This window comes from Carcharhinus amblyrhynchos, chromosome 12 (genome assembly GCF_965287045.1).
Source record: "Carcharhinus amblyrhynchos chromosome 12, sCarAmb.v2.hapA, whole genome shotgun sequence".
Lineage (NCBI taxonomy): Eukaryota > Metazoa > Chordata > Chondrichthyes > Carcharhiniformes > Carcharhinidae > Carcharhinus > Carcharhinus amblyrhynchos.
The window spans coordinates 42075644-42092229 of record NC_137335.1 but is presented as its reverse complement, the minus strand read 5'-3'; the positions used below and the strand labels follow the sequence as shown (position 1 = coordinate 42092229).

At 43.7% G+C, this 16586-nt stretch overlaps 1 protein-coding gene across 10 annotated transcripts in view; it reads left to right on the top strand.

The window, feature by feature from the left end:
• LOC145350939 (echinoderm microtubule-associated protein-like 6) overlaps positions 1-16586 on the top strand; it is a 394618-nt gene that overhangs the window by 243470 nt on the left and 134562 nt on the right. For 8 of the 10 annotated variants that reach the window (XM_080200440.1, XM_080200441.1, XM_080200439.1 and 5 more), the window contains one exon: positions 1606-1694. In XM_080200440.1, coding sequence (XP_080056566.1) covers positions 1606-1694 — 89 coding nt within the window. Of the gene's footprint in view, positions 1-1605; positions 1695-14365; positions 14471-16586 lie in introns of all 10 variants that reach the window. The other 2 variants (XR_013888268.1, XM_080200447.1) reach the window with 2 other exon arrangements.

Here is a 16586-nt window from a genome sequence, read left to right as displayed (position 1 = left end):
AGTGGCTTACAGAAGAATGCTAATGGGAATGCACGTTGAATGCTCATTGCATCGGAAGATGTGTCAGAAAGCCAATGGTCAATGTCAAAGCATGGAAATGTCTGACACTAACTTGCTGCTGGGTTTTGAGCAGAGCTTAAAGCCTATCCTCTCCAGCATAGAAATGGTAGCCGACTCTATAGCAAAAATTTGTGAACTCATCTGGTGGCACAGTGGTTAGCACTGCTGCCTCACAGCACCATGCACCTGGGCTCAATTCTGGCCTCAGTAGAGTGTCAGTGTGGAGTTTGCACCTTCTCCCCATGTCTGCATGGGTTTCCTCCTGGTGCTCCGGTTTCCTACCACACTCCAAAGATGTGCAGGTTAGATTGATTGGCCATGCTAAATTGCTCTTACTTTCCAGGTAAATTAGCACGATAGTACCTGGGTGGGATTGTTGTTGATGAATGACCTCCTCCTGCACTGTATGGATTCTGTGATTCTATTCTATGATCATGTAAGTGGCTAATATCTAACTGTACATTGCAGCACAATTAAAAACCTACCTGGTTTTGAGCATTGCAATGTGAACTCCAACTTCTGTCAGGTAAAGTTCAGCAAAGTTCAGGCATACTGGCATCAGAGCTCTGGGCGCCAATGTTCAAAGGGTCTTGCAAGGTGTCACATGAGTTCAGCAACATTTCTCCTCCAACACATTAGTAGGATTGTTGAACCCCACCCCTGCTCAACAGACAGTTGCCACAAGATTCTGCCTAATATTCTACATGCAGCTTAATTGGAGATTGTGTATAGATGTAGAATTCTGTCTTTGTTTTTGTATTCTAAAACCCCTATTTATAAAATCATTGATCCCATTTTTTTTAAACAACCTCATCATCTTTTCCTCCCTCTTTTAAAGACTTCTGCAGCTAAATCTTTAAACTACTCCACTCCTTTCTAGATATTGTCATTTAATCCACATGCTATCTCCTTATTCTTCCATCTAAAATTGCATCACCTCATATTTCTCCACGTTAAATTTATCTGTCATTTATTTGTTCAACATACCAGTCTGTCTATGTCTTCTTAAGGCTGCTTAGAATCTCTTAGCCGGAGAACTCCCTTGTTATTGGCCCTCTTCACCCTTCAGTAGTGAGGAAATTCCTGAGCATCTGTTATGGCCAGTATCCTTCCCTTATACAACACTATGAAAAAATATGATTAGTTAGTCGGATAGCTAGTCTCATTTATGTTTAAAGGACCCTCTTATGCACAAATGATATCTGTCCACATAAACAACCATGACTAGATCTTAAAGTAATTTATTTGTTGTGAAGTACTTTGGGTACCTGAAGATAAGTGTTCTGTAAATGTGAGTTATTTGTTTATTTACTCTTTGATATTTCTATCCAAGATGTGATTCAAAACAACCTAACATCTGTAAATCTATCTAAGATTTGGAGAAGATATCAGCATGAATCCGAAAGTTCTCCAGCTTTTCAGTACACAATCAAACTTTAGTGTGTACTTACATGTGTGCCTTTCTTCAGAGGACAGATATTAATGTGGTAAATGATATTTATTTGTGGCTGTCAAGACAAATGCTGGTTTTTGTGTCTCATGCAGGGAAGTTATTGCAAGTTAATTCAGGTGCTAAAGAGCATCTGTTTTTTGAAGCACCAAGAGGGAAACGACAAACAATTAGAAGTGCAGAGGTATGAAATTCATCAATTGTGCTATGTAAGTTGTCATAACCCAGAAATCCAGTTGGTAAAGGATATAATTAGAGCCAATCTTTATACATTTTTAAAAACATTTATTTACACTGTTATCGATTACACCCAAGAATCTCCTAACCCCAAACTACTGTTTTAGTCTGTGTTCATTTATGGGTACGTAAAAAACCAGTTAATGTCCACCACCTGCCTACAATTAAACACAAATGAAACATAAATTTCCATAGTCTGTACAAAGTATTATATTATAGGACTTTCTTTATGCATGAACTTTTTTTTGTAAAACAATCAGACAGCTGATGATTTGCGTCCATTCAAATTTAGAAATTTCCTTGAAAGCTTTATTTCAAGCAAGCAAAATCAACCTGTAACCTTTCCTTGCTGAGATCTTTTGCTGAGTGTACATCATCCTATAATAAATAATTATCTATTTTACATTTGAAGGATATACAAACAGAGACCCATATTCAAGTCCTCCACAAAGCCAATGTTTCAACAATCAAAGTACTTTTAACAGCTCCTTTTATTTTCTTAGCTAAAGAACACTATTTCCCATTTTCACCCAGCTGCATTCGAATATCCACCAAGGAGATTAGTGTATTGAGCATTACTACAACAGTTTCATATTCTTTGGGTCACTAAAATTTTATAATGTTTTAAAAATTGTAAAATTATAAAATTTTATAATGTTTTATTTGCCCTTAAAATATTGTCTGCATCAGGGTGTTACCTTACAGAATTTAACTCCTGTATAATAAACTAGCAATTAGTGTGAGTGTTTAACCAGTTCAACTGACCGATGAAGCTTCCCAATTGCTCTGTCTCTTTTTGAATATAATGGACTTGAACAGCGCAGCAGGCTGGGAAACACCAGCGGAGGCAGTTTTGCGGGCTTCCTGCTGGGTGTCATGGCTTCTGCAAGGCTCCACGGTTAAGATTCCCAGAGTAATCAGCTTCATGCTGATTTGAGCTGATTGCAATATGGAAATCAGGATTTCCATGTCATTAGCAGGCCCAGGAATGAAATGCTAGCTTAAACCACAACCACCACCTCCACCACCACCACCGCCGCCGCCGCCGCCCCCCCCCCCCCCCCCCCCCCCCCCCCCCACTGGGTGTGGTTAAGTCCAATGAGGATTACAACTGCTCCCCACTAACGGGGAACAGGCAGCTGACGCCACTGGAGGGAACAAAGGTCATTGAGGGCCCCCAGAGATCGGAGGAGGGGGGGATGCTCTTTGGGCAATGCCAGTCTGGGTGGGCAATCAGTGGGGTGGGGACACCTACTGCAACTCTACACAAGGATCGCAGGCAGAGGGAGGGAGGATGGTAATTGGGGCTAGCCATCCGGGTATTGGAGGTGTGGTCAGGTTGTAGGACTGCTGGGGGGTGGATTGGAAGATCAAGACTGTTGGTGGGGTGGATCAGGAAATCAGGACTTCCTGGGGTCAGGGGAGAGGGGGAGGGGGTTGGAAGATCAGGATTGGCCAGGGTGGAGGGGGGGGATGCATCTGGGCTTGCCTTGGGAGGTCTGGAGGCTAGTGATCAGGGGATTGGGGGGATGGAAGGCTAGCAATGGGGGGGGTTGCTGGGCTGGCTGGCTAGCAATGGAAGGTTGTAGGGCTGGCCAACAATCTGGAGACTGGAATTTGGAACCACTATGCATGCACCAATCTCCACACTAACAGATTGGTGCATGCACAGTGGCCTAATCAACGCTATGTTGCCAGCTTCTCAGGTGGGAGAATAGCACCCCCCCACTGATTTTCAGTGGAAATCCTGCTAGGGCACTCGATGATGCATAGAAATTGGGGACTTAGAATTTTTTTTCGGAGAACCCCGACCAACATTTCTTTCTGAGATGACCTACATGACTGACCAGATGGATATAACACAGTCCAAGTAGGAATGTTGATTTTAACGTTATTTCAGACTCTGTTTAACATCTAAACCAATATTTTTTAAAGCCCCACGTGAAGCCTGGCTCCCAAATCTAAATTCTATTCTAATTTTATCGATAACACATTTAGTAAATTCTGCAGTGCTACCCATAAGAAATCATCAATATGCATTATCAAGATGCCTGAAAGTTTTCCATTCTATACTAATAAAGTATTGCAGGATCTGCTTTTAGTTAAACAGAACTGATTGTCAGCAAAACAGATCTCACCAAAACATTGAGCATCATTTAGGCCATAGACTCACTTGGTCAGTTCTGTGGTTTCACTTTTGTATCTATTGCCTCTTTGGACAGTTTCTTGTCTCTGAAAAGTATTGCCCTGCAGAAATGAGGGGGAGAGTTCTCCCATCCAGCTGTGGTGATTTTTTAGTAAGAAGTCTCACAACACTAAGTTTAAGTCCAACAGGTTTATTTGGTTGCAAAAGCCATTAGCTTTCAGGCCTCTGCCCTTCGTCAAGTGAGTGGAGAGTTCTGATCACAAACAGGGGATGTAAAGACACACTCAGTTTACAGAATACTGATCAGAATGCGAGTTTTTACTGCTAATCAAGTCTTAAAGGTACAAACATTGTGAGTGGAGATAGCATTAAGCATAGGATAAAAAGATGTGTATTGTCTCCAGATAGGACAGTAAGTGAGATTTTGCAAGCCCAGGCAAGTCATGCGGGTTACAAATAGTGTGACATGAACCCAAGATCCCGGTTGAGGCCATCCTCACGTGTGTAGAACTTGGCAATCAGTTTCTGCTCAGCGACTCTGCACTGTTGTGTGTTGTGAAGGCTGCCTTGGAGAACGCTTACCCAAAGATGAGAGGCCGAATACCTGTGACCACTGAAGTGTTTGCCAACAGGAAGAGAACAGTCTTGCCTGGTGATTGTCGAGTGGTGTTCGTTCATTCGTTGTTGTAGCATCTGCGTGGTCTCCCCAATGTACCATGCCTCGGGACATCCTTTGTCATTGATGAAGATGAACATCTTGCCAAGGCCATCCCCACACCCCCACTTCTTGCCTTCAAACAACCGCACAACCTCAAATAGACTATTGTCCTCAGCAAACTACCCAGCCTTCAGTAACCACGACACCACACAACCCTGCCACAGCAACTTCTGCAAGACATGCCGGAACATCGACACGGATGCCATCATCTCATGGGTACACGGTACATAGTCTTGCAACTCGGCCAACGTTGTCTACCTGATACACTGCAGGAAAGGATGTCCGGAGGCATGGTACATTGGGGAGACCATGCAGACGCTATGACAACGGACGAATGAACACCACTCGACAGTCACCAGGCAAGACTGTTCTCTTCCTGTTGGTGAACACTTCAGCGGTCACGGGCATTCAGCCTCTGATCTTCGGGTAAGCGTTCTCCAAGGTGGCGTTCACAACACACAACAGCGCAGAGTCGCTGAGCAGAAACTGATAGCCAAGTTCCGCACACATGAGGACGGCCTCAATCGACATCTTGGGTTCATGTCACACTATCTGTAGCCCCATGACTTGCCTGGGCTGTAAAATCTCACTTACTGTCCTGTCTGGAGACAATACACATCTCTTTAACCTATGCTAATACTATCTCCACTCACATTGTCTGCACCTTTAAGACTTGATTAGCCGTAAAAACTCACATTCTCATCAGTATTCTGTAAACTGAGTATGTGTCTTTACACCCCCTGTTTGTGATCAGAACTCTCCATTCACCTGACGAAGGGTCAGAAGCCCGAAAGCTAGTGGCTTTTGCTACCAAATAAACCTGTTGGACTTTAACCTGGTGTTGTGAGAGCTCTTACTGTGTTTACCCCAGTCCAATGCCTGCATCTCCACATCGTGATTTCTTAGCACAGTGGGCTGGAAGATTTAGGCGGCGCCAGATTAGCGCGATTCGCAGTGGCCACCTGGACCAGAGTGTGTTTCTGGTGGCATCAGCTCTGTACCAGAAATAGGCATGGAGCTGCAGTAGAGATGCAGTCCATCATTTCAATGTAATTTCAATATGATTTTCTCCCCGCACTAGGACTGTTTCACTTCAGCGGGGATTACTATAGCTCCCCACTTGCAGAGAGCTAGTGGCCAGATTCTGTTGGAGTGAAAGGAGGGGCAATCAGGGTCAGGCTGTAGGTGTGCTCCCTGGGCATTGGCACCTTGGTAGTGTCAGCCTGGGCCCCTGGTACTGCCTAAGAGGCAAAGTGCCAATGCCCAGGGGGCACCTTCACACTGCCCACTGAGCATGGGACAGGGCCAAGAGGATGGGGCCTACTGGGAGTGGGATCTAATTAGAGCGGGGCCTCTGGGGATGATCGTGGGGTGGAGGCTCCTGGAGGGAGCCCAGCAATTGGGGAGGCCATTTATATAGATGATCTGGAGGAGGAGGCTGAGTGTAGGGTGTCGAAATTTGCTGATGACACAAAGACAAGTGGAAAAGCAAATTGTGCGGAGGGTGTGGAAAGTCTGCAGAGGGATCTAGATAGGCTGAGTGAGTGGGTGAGGACCTGGCAGATGGAGTACAATGTTAGAAGTGTGAGGTTATCCACTTTGGCAGGAATAATAGTAGGTGGGATTACTATTTAAAGGGCAAAAAGCTGCAGCATGCTACGGTGCAAAGGGACCTGGGGGTCCTTGTGCATGAGTTGCAAAAACCCAGTCTGCAGGTGCAGCAGGTGATCAGGAAGGCGAATGGGATGCTGGCCTTTATAGCGAGGGGGATAGAATATAAAAGCAGGGAGGTCTTGCTGCAACTGTACAGGGCACTGGTGAGGCCGCAGCTGGAGTACTGTGTGCAGTTTTGGTTGCCGCACTTGTGCAAGGATATTTTGGCCTTGGAAGGAGTGCAGAGGAGGTTCACTAAGCTGATATCGGAGATGAGCGGGTTGGACTATGAAGAGAGACTGAATAGACTGGGTTTGTACTCGTTGGAGTTTAGAAGGATGAGGGGGGATCTTATAGAGGCGTAAAAGATAATGAAGGGGATGGATAGGGTAGAGGTTGAGAGGTTCTTCCCACTCAGAAAGGACAGCAGGACTAGAGGGCACAGCCTCAAGATAAGGGGGGAGCAGTTTAGAACGGAGTTGAGGAGGAACTTCTTCACTCAAAGGGTGGTGAATCTCTGGAATTCTCTGCCCATTGAAGTGGTAGAGGCTACCTCGCTAAATATATTTAAGACACGGGTAGATAGGTTTTTGGTAGGCAAGGGAATTAAGGGTTATGGGGAGAAAGCAGGAAAGTGGAACTGATCTACTTCAGATCAGCCATGATCTTATTGAATGGCAGGGCAGGCTCGAAGGGCTAGATGGCCTACTCCTGCTCCTATTTCTTATGTTCTTATTGGTTGGGGGTGGGTGGAGTGGGGAGATCGCTGCCTACTGGGGGGAGTGGTAGGAGCTGTGGAGGGGGATTGGGGGAGTGGCAGGAAGTTGGGGCTCTAGGGTGGGGGAGGGGGTCAAGCTGTGCCTGGGTATGCTTGGGAGTAAAAAGTCTGACAACACCAGGTTTTAGTCCAACCTATTTATTTGATAATATTCTCACTAGCTTTCGAGGGGACAGCCTCTTCATCAGGTGAATGGAGAGTTCTGGCCTCAGACAGAGCATATAAAGCACAGACAGTTTAGAGATTACTGATTAAAATGCGAATCCTTACACCTAACCTGCTGTTCAAGACCTGAAGTGGCTGACAATGTGAGTGGTAGGAGCACTGATCACAGTTTAAAGAGATGTGTATTGTCTCCAGACAGTACAGTAAGCGAGGTTTTGCAAACCCAGGCAAGTCACGGGGGTTACAGATAGTGCGACATGAACCCAAGATCCCTGTTGAGACCGTCCTCATGTGTGCGGAACTTGGCTATCAGTCTCTGCTCAGCGACTCTGCGCTGTCGTGTGTTGTGAAGGCCGCCTTGGAGAATGCTTACCCGAAGGTCAGAGGCTGAATGCCCGTGACCACTGAAGTGTTCGCCAACAGGAAGGGAACAGTCTTGCCTGGTGACTGTCGAGCGATGTTCATTCATCCGTTGTCGTAGCGTCTGCATGGTCTCCCCAATGTACCATGCTTCGGGACATCCTTTCTTGCAACGTATCAGGTAGACAATGTTGGCCGAGTTGCAAGAGTATTTACCATGTACCTGGTGGATGGTATTCTCACGTGTGATGATGGTGTCCATGTCGATGATCCGGCATGTCTTGCAGAGGTTACTGTGACAGGGTTGTGTGGTATTGTGGTCACTGCTCTCCTGAAGGCTGGGTAGTTTGCTGCGAACAATGGTCTGTTTGAGGTTGTGTGGTTGTCTGAAAGCAAGAAGTGGGGGTGTGGGGATGGCCCTGGCGAGATGTTCGTCTTCATCAATGATATGTTGAAGACTCCGGAGAAGATGTCGTAGCTTCTCCGCTCCAGGGAAGTACTGGACGACGAAGGGAACTCTGTCCACTGTGTCCCGTGTTTGTCTTCTGAGGAGATCGGTGCGGTTTTTCGCTGTGGCGCATAGATCGGTAGTTTCGATGCGCCACAGCGAAAAACCGCACCGATCTCCTCAGAAGACAAACACGGGACACAGTGGACAGAGTTCCCTTCGTCGTCCAGTACTTCCCCGGAGCGGAGAAGCTACGACATCTTCTCCGGAGTCTTCAACATATCATTGATGAAGACGAACATCTCGCCAGGGCCATCCCCACACCCTCACTTCTTGCTTTCAGACAACCACACAACCTCAAACAGACCATTGTTCGCAGCAAACTACCCAGCCTTCAGGAGAACAGTGACCACAATACCACACAACCCTGTCACAGCAACCTCTGCAAGACATGCCGGATCATCGACACGGACACCATCATCACACGTGAGAATACCATCCACCAGGTACATGGTAAATACTCTTGCAACTCGGCCAACATTGTCTACCTGATACGTTGCAAGAAAGGATGTCCCGAAGCATGGTACATTGGGGAGACCATGCAGACGCTACGACAACGGATGAATGAACATCGCTCGACAGTCACCAGGCAAGACTGTTCCCTTCCTGTTGGCGAACACTTCAGTGGTCACGGGCATTCAGCCTCTGACCTTCGGGTAAGCATTCTCCAAGGCGGCCTTCACAACACACGACAGCGCAGAGTCGCTGAGCAGAGACTGATAGCCAAGTTCCGCACACATGAGGACGGTCTCAACAGGGATCTTGGGTTCATGTCGCACTATCTGTAACCCCCGTGACTTGCCTGGGTTTGCAAAACCTCACTTACTGTACTGTCTGGAGACAATACACATCTCTTTAAACTGTGATCAGTGCTCCTACCACTCACATTGTCAGCCACTTCAGGTCTTGAACAGCAGGTTAGGTGTAAGGATTCGCATTTTAATCAGTAATCTCTAAACTGTCTGTGCTTTATATGCTCTGTCTGAGGCCAGAACTCTCCATTCACCTGACGAAGAGGCTGTCCCCTCGAAAGCTAGTGAGAATATTATCAAATAAATAGGTTGGACTAAAACCTGGTGTTGTCAGACTTTTTACTGTGTTTACGCCAGTCCAACGCCGGCATACCCACATTATGCTTGGGAGGTCAGCAATCAGGCTAAGGGAGGCTCAGAGGGCCAGTAATGTAGGGTTCACGGGGCTGGCCAGCGACCAGGAGGCTGGCAGACATGAGCCACTGCACATATGTCAAACTCAGTGCAGACAGATCGACACGTGTCCAGTAGTCTGCGCAGCCCCATGCTCCCGGCCTCTCCAGTAGAAATAGGCCCTGTCCCATGGAATTTCAATGGCATTTATGCTGAGCCGCATAGCAGTGCACAAGAGTGTGGGAGGTTCTTCTCTGAACTCCCACTGAAAGAACCAGCATGATTTACTCCAGTTTTCATGTGAATTCGACACGTTTTGGGAGAATCGTGCCCCTCACCCCCCCAACCCCCCATGTTATTTAGGATAATTGGTGTACACTGTCATGAATACATGGTCAAAAGAACTAAAACAGTTTACAAAATTACTTTTCAAGCTGTAGGAGAGTCTACTCACTTGCATACAGAAACATTAAGATCACCCAATTACTCTTCAAATCCCCAAGTAACTCACCTTATTTTAGCCTCAAGTTCCATCTGCAAGGAATACAAATACAATTTGGGGTGGCACGGTAGCACAGTGGTTAGCACTGCTGCTTCACAGCTCCAGGGAGCTGGGTTCGATTCCTGGCTCGGGTCACTGGCTATGTGGAGTTTGCACATTCTCCTTGTGTCTGTGTGTGTTTCCTCTGGGTGCTCTGGTTTCCTCCCACAGTCCAAAGATGTGCGGGTTAGGTTGATTGGCCATGCTAAAATTGCCCCTTGGTGTACTAGGATGCTTAGGTTAGAGGGATTAGTAGGTAAAATATGTAGGGATCTGGGGGTAGGGCCTGGGTGGGATTGTGGTCAGTGCAGACGCAATGTGTCGAATGGCCTCTTTCTGCACTATAGGGTTCTATGATTCTGTGAAATCTACCTATGTGACAAAGCCAGTTGATTTTTACCAAGCACCTTTAAATAAACTCTAAACTGTCTCCAACTATTGTCTTTGTTTCACCTCTCTTAACAGGTACCCCCAAATTTATTGGCAGCCCGTTAGGGAATGTAAGGAAATTCTTACATGAAACTGTGGATTTAAATATAGAAAACCTATCATCCACATATCAGAAATACGCAAGGGGTAGAAGGTTAAATGTAATTTTATCAAAGACACTTTTCTCGTAGAACCCAGCAAAGATGTTTGAGAAAGCTGGACATCGAGGCGATCCCATGGTAACATCTATTTGGGCATACATACTATAACTTCTTATGTACTGAGTTTAAAGTTCAATGAATACTGAATCATTAAATGGTAGCAGGGTCCAGATTGCCATGATATAGTGCCATACTGCACATGTCTATGGTGGTACTTTGGTGAATAGACTAGCAATATCAAATGAGCAAATGGACATGGCATTCCTATTGATATGCAAGTCCTGTATGGTTTTTGCAGATGTGAAGGGACCTTCATCGTGTACGTGGAAACATGTTCAAAACTGATTGTAGCAATTTGGCCAACCATTTAACCAATTCATGTGACTGGCCATTGACAAGATAGGGCATAAAGGGACATCACTTTTGTGTGTCTTGGGAAGCCTATACATATGCGGATGCAGTGATCTGTGAGGCAAATCCTATCATTTATATCATCCAACAGTTCATTGCTCTTGCACAATTCCAAAGCGTTTTTTTTAGCTGCAGGTCAATGGATACCAATTTGGATGCCTCATTAAGAATGGCATGCATTTTGTTGATACAGTCACACTTGTTGAGATGTTCCTTTACACTATCTTCAACAACTCTAATTATAAAGTCCATTTGCCAACCAATTAGTGTTCTCTCCTCATGCAGTATAAACGTTATTCCTTTTTCAGTTTAGTATTCTCATGAATTATCTTGATGAATGCAAGATGAAAAGCTTCAACAATATCTTTTTTCAGTAATACTAAAGTTCTGTACTGCTAACTATGTTATAAAAATGTCAATTCCAGTTAACTGGTCTACAAAATGTAAAATTAAAATATTTTTGATGCTGTTCCATGCCTTTAAATATCTTGATATAGTCATGTGTCAGTGAAACGTTTGTCACAGGACCTGCATCATTCTTCAATATATTTTACAGATCTTGCATGTCTCGCTCATCTCTTCTATTAACCTCACTACATCAACTGGACTTTCAGTTTGTAGCTGATTTTTAACTTTCAACAAATAGAATGATCAAACTGTCTATGTAACTTTAAGATGGCTTTTTATTCTCTGAATATTTAACTGATGCAATTATTGACATCAATATTCTCTAACACTGGTGAAAAACATCATATTTTTACTAAGGAGTTACAATAATGCCTAACTGGATAAATGCAGAATCCTCTAGTTTTTTTCAAAAATTATACCACAGCATATTTGTTTCAAGTTTCATGTGTGCATTTTGCACAACAACCTAAGAGGAGGGGGTAGGGTCATGATGGGGACAGGGGAAAGCTGCTCTCTCTGCATAGAGTGGCGTAAGATTGGACCTGTGGCTCACCTAAAAAAAAGGATCTGAAATTCTCCCATTTTCTCACTTGTTTGGCACTTAGAATCCTTTTGGTAAGATTATCCCCCCCACCTCTCTATTTTGGGCAGTTTGCCACATAATGATGCTTCCAGTCACACCTGAAGCACTTTTTAACTGTTCCTTGGACATTTCTGTGATTCATTTATCTATTATTGCTGTTCCAATTCTGTTTTCTGCTGTAATGGTCAGATCTACTGAAGGTACTGCCATTCCCATTTCGCCTGTCTTTCATACTGGCATTGTAGTCAGGCCTGCAACCAGCAATAAGACCATTTTGAAACCTGGCTATCATTGAGACCTCTATATTTGTGTCCCCATGAATGTCCATTTGGTTCGCAACAGCGCTCATCATTATCCAATTGATGGGCTTCAGCTCACAAAATACTTTACATCTGATGTTATTTCTTGTAAGGAGTAATAACACCCAGACTATATGTTATTTCCTCTTTGATAGTGAGGTAGCCCATGTCCATGTATCAACTTAATTTTTCTACTAGTAATATGGTTCAGATTTTCGAACATTGGAGATAATCATGTGACAATGCCTTCTGCCATTTTCCACAGTTGTTAACATAGTTTTCTGTTAGAAAAAAAACTGTTTCTCAAGTTCCAACCTTCACTTTAGGCAACCATTCTCTGCTACTGTGTTATTACAAATAATAGTACAGCACAGGAACAAATCCTTTGGCCCACCAAGCCTGTGCTAATCACATTGTCCTTTCTAGACCAACCACCTATATTCCTCTATTCCCCACCTGTCTATCCAGATAAGTCTTAAATGTCACTAACTTGTCTGCCTTAATCACCTCACTTGGCAGTGCATTCCACGCCCCAACCATCCTTCGTGTTTAAGAAAAAAACCTCCCCTGCATGTCTCTACTGAACCTTTCCCTTGAACTCGTGTCCTTTTGTAATTGTCATTTCTGTCCTGGAAGAAAGCTTATCTTCTCACCTTATCTAAGCTCCTCATAATTTTATAAACTTCTATTAGGTTGCCCCTCAGCCTCTATCTTTCCAGGGAGAACTATCCCTATTTATTTCATCTCGCCTCATAGCTAATACCCTCCATACCAAGCAACATCCTTGTGAACTTTTTCTGTACTCCTTCCAAAGCCACCAATGTGGTGACCAGAATTGGGCACAGTACTCCAATTGTGGCCTAACCAACGTTGTATATATCTGTAATATAATTTGTCAACCTTTACACTCAATGCCCCAGCCGATGAAGGCAAATATGCCAAATGCTTTCTTCACCACCTTTTCCACCTGTGCTGCCACTTTTAATGATCTGTGGGCTCGTACTGCCAGATCTCTCTATGTCTATGCTTCTGATGGTTCTGCCCTTTCTTTTATAGTTCCCATCTGAATTGGATCTACCAAAATGCATCACCTCGCATTTGTCCAGATTAAATTCCATTTGCCATTTCTCCACCCAGTTTTCCAGCCTATGTCCTGCTGTATTCTCTGAAAATCTTCGTCACTATCTGCAACTCCAGCAATCTTAGTATCATCCGCAATCAGACCAGCTACATTTTCTTTCAAGTCATTAATATATATTACAAACAACAGAGATCCCAGCACTCATCCCTGCAGAACACCACTAGTTACATACCTCTATTCAGAATAACGCCCTTCTACCATTACCCTCTGACCTCTATTGCCAAGCCAGTTCTGATTCCATCTAGCTAGTTCAGTCTTGATCCCATGTGATTTAATCTGCCGTGAGGGACCTTGTCAGATGCTTTACTAAAGCATGTAGACAAGATCCATGGCCCTTCCTTTGTCAATAATTTTTGTTATCTCCTCAAAAACCTCAATTAAATTAGTGAGAAATGACCTTCCTCATCCAAAAGCATGCTTTCTGTCATCAATAAGACCATTCAGTTCCAATTGTGTATAGATCCTATCCCTAAGAATCTTCTCCAACAATTTCACTATCACTGACGTTAAGCTCACTGGCCTATAATTACCTAGGTTATCCTTGCTACCCTTCTTAAATAATGGGACAACATTGACTATCCTCCAATCCTCTCCTCACCTGTGGCCAATGAAGAAACAAAGATGCCTGTTACAGGCCCAGCAATTTCCTCTGTTATCAGTAATCTGGGATAGATGCCATCTGGCCCTGGGGATTTGTCTACCTTAATGCTTTTTAATAGACCTAACACTTCCTCCCTCATATTAATGAACTGCTCTAGAGGGTTCACAAAGCCCTCTGAGACACCATCAATCAACGTATTCCTTTCCTTTGTGAATGCTGGTACAAAGTACTCAGTAAGGATCTCACCCACTTCCTTTGGTTCTGCGCATAATTTCCCTCCTTTGTCCTTAAGCGGACCAACTCTTTCTCTAGCTATTCCCTTGTTCTTAATATATGTATAAAATGCTTTGGCATTCTTCTTAATCCTGCCAAGGACATTTCGTAACCGATTTTTGCCCTCCTAACTCTCTGTTTGAGTTTTTTTCTACTTCCCCTGTGTTCTTCAAGTTCTTCATCTGTTTTTAGTTGCCTAGACCTTTTGTATGCAAGCTTTTTCTTTTTGACTAGACTCAAATTTTCTTGGTCACCCACAGTTCTCAAATTCTGCCTTTTCTGTCCTTCCTTTTCACAGGCACATGCCTATCCTGCACTCCAATCAACTGCTCCTTAAAAGACTTTCACATGCCAGATGTGGATTTACCCTCAAACAGCCTCTTCCAAAAAACAACCTACAAAGGTAGTTAATCTTCCCCCATTTAGCACCTTAATTCTAGGACAACACTTGTCCTCTTCCATGGGTGTCCAAAAATTATCCAGAAAGTCAGTGGATAAAGGCTATAATTAGATGTTACACATTTTTATATACATTTATTTACACAGTTGCAAATTTCAAGCATGTGCTTCCTAAGCCAACAACCACAGGTGCAGTCTGTGTCCATTAAAGGGAAATCCCCAGTTAATTCCACCATCTGCCTGCAATTAATAACAATTCATAGACAGTTAACCTACTTTACATATTTGTGAATTTGAAGTCAACAAAAATAGTTTTTCAATATTTTGTAAGCGTTAACATGCTTTTGAAAATGACAACAATCTACTCATGAAATGTATACTAAACTACATAACTACATTCTTTATAACCCTTTAAATTCTGCGGAAATATTTCAGTATAAAAAATGTTTGTTCTGAGAAAACTATGAAACAACAAATGTCTATAATTGTGTCCATTCCTCATCCTCCTTTCAACACACCAGAAAATTAGTAAACATTAGCTTATATGAAAACCTAGAATATCCAGAAAACGTAATTTAATATTCACAGGGTTACCCATAATAACTAAAGTTATCAGATTACCAACTCATTTTACTTTTATTCCAAACATTTGCATTACTCTTCACCTTGCAACCTCCCTCCTTATTTTCAGAAGTCTTATGAAATCCCTGTTTTTCAATCATGCCTCTGTGCTCCCATTAATTTCTCTTGTTCAGTTGTCATATTTTCTGCTCCATAACGTACTCCTTGGGTTGTTTATATTTATGTGAGGGATATTGGTGAATTGTTTTATTAATTATTTGCCGTTTCAATGATTTGAGCAAAAATTGCAAGTTAAGACAAATATTTTATGCTATATGAGAGAGAGTGCTAAATTTTTGGGGCATTTACTATTTCAGATAGAGATTTTATAATCCCCATCCCGATAGGCGTATTGTCAGTGGCAGAATGGCTAGCCTGCTTCCTCCCTGCCTACCCCCGACCCGGTCCACATAGGATGGGTCAGCGGGCCCCTTCCTCCCTTACCTTAGGCCTATTGAGGCCCTTAAGTGGCCAATTAATGGCCACTTAAGGACTTCACTCTACCTCCACTGTTATAGTGCACTGGCAGTGGAAGGTGGGCAAGAGTGGGAAGCCCAATTTTCACCAAAGTTGGTGAAAGGGCAGTGGGGGGGAGGTGAGGTCCATCCTTTGGAGGGTGTCCTGTTTGCATTAGGTGCAATTCCCCTTCTCGAGATCAAAAACCCTTTTGTGCCTTTCTGCCTGTCCCCCAAAACACCCTTCCCAATCCATCCCCCTTGCTAGGGTGATCAACCCTTCGCTGCTCAAAAAACCCTAAAAATTGAGGCTAGGGGGAAAATAAGCTCTTCAGTGCCCAACTGGCCACTGCAGGGCCAGGGGCAAAGGCTGGCTTCAACCATCTGAGGCTTTGTCCCTTCAATTTCACATTCCCTGTTCCTAAAAACCTGCCAGTGGGCAAGTGGCCTTAACATGCTGGCCCATGTTAAGGCCACTTGCAGTTTAATATCGTTGCTGCACAGCCTTTTTTTTAAAGTTGGTTGATTTGCACTTGACATTTCTAATAGAGACGTGAGCAATAATCTTCCCCATATCCCCATTACCCCTGTAAAATTCAGCCCATGATTTCTGAGTTAATGGAGGTGAAAATGTGGAAATTATTCCCCAACTTTCCTGCTTCAACTGTCACTTCAAGCATCCTTTGCCACAAATGCCTCATCAGCTTTGAGTGTCAGGGGTGCTTTTACATTCTTGTATCTAAATTTCCCAGAAGATCAGGAAGAGAAGTAGAAATGAAAAAAGTGCCTTACCTGTGGAGTTGATTTCAGAAAAATCATTGACATTATGCAAGATTTAAAATTTAAGAATACATTGCCCTTGCCCGGAATGCATTTCCGCAACCTTTTGCATTGGAATTTACTGTTGTTTAGAGATTCAAGTAGCGTGTGTCCTTCTGAAGGGCATCTCGGTCTTATTTGAACATGGTAAGTAACTGTGTGGTTTCATAACCAATCAGATTCAAGTATTGTTTATAAGGAAGAACATAGTCCAAATCCCAAAGT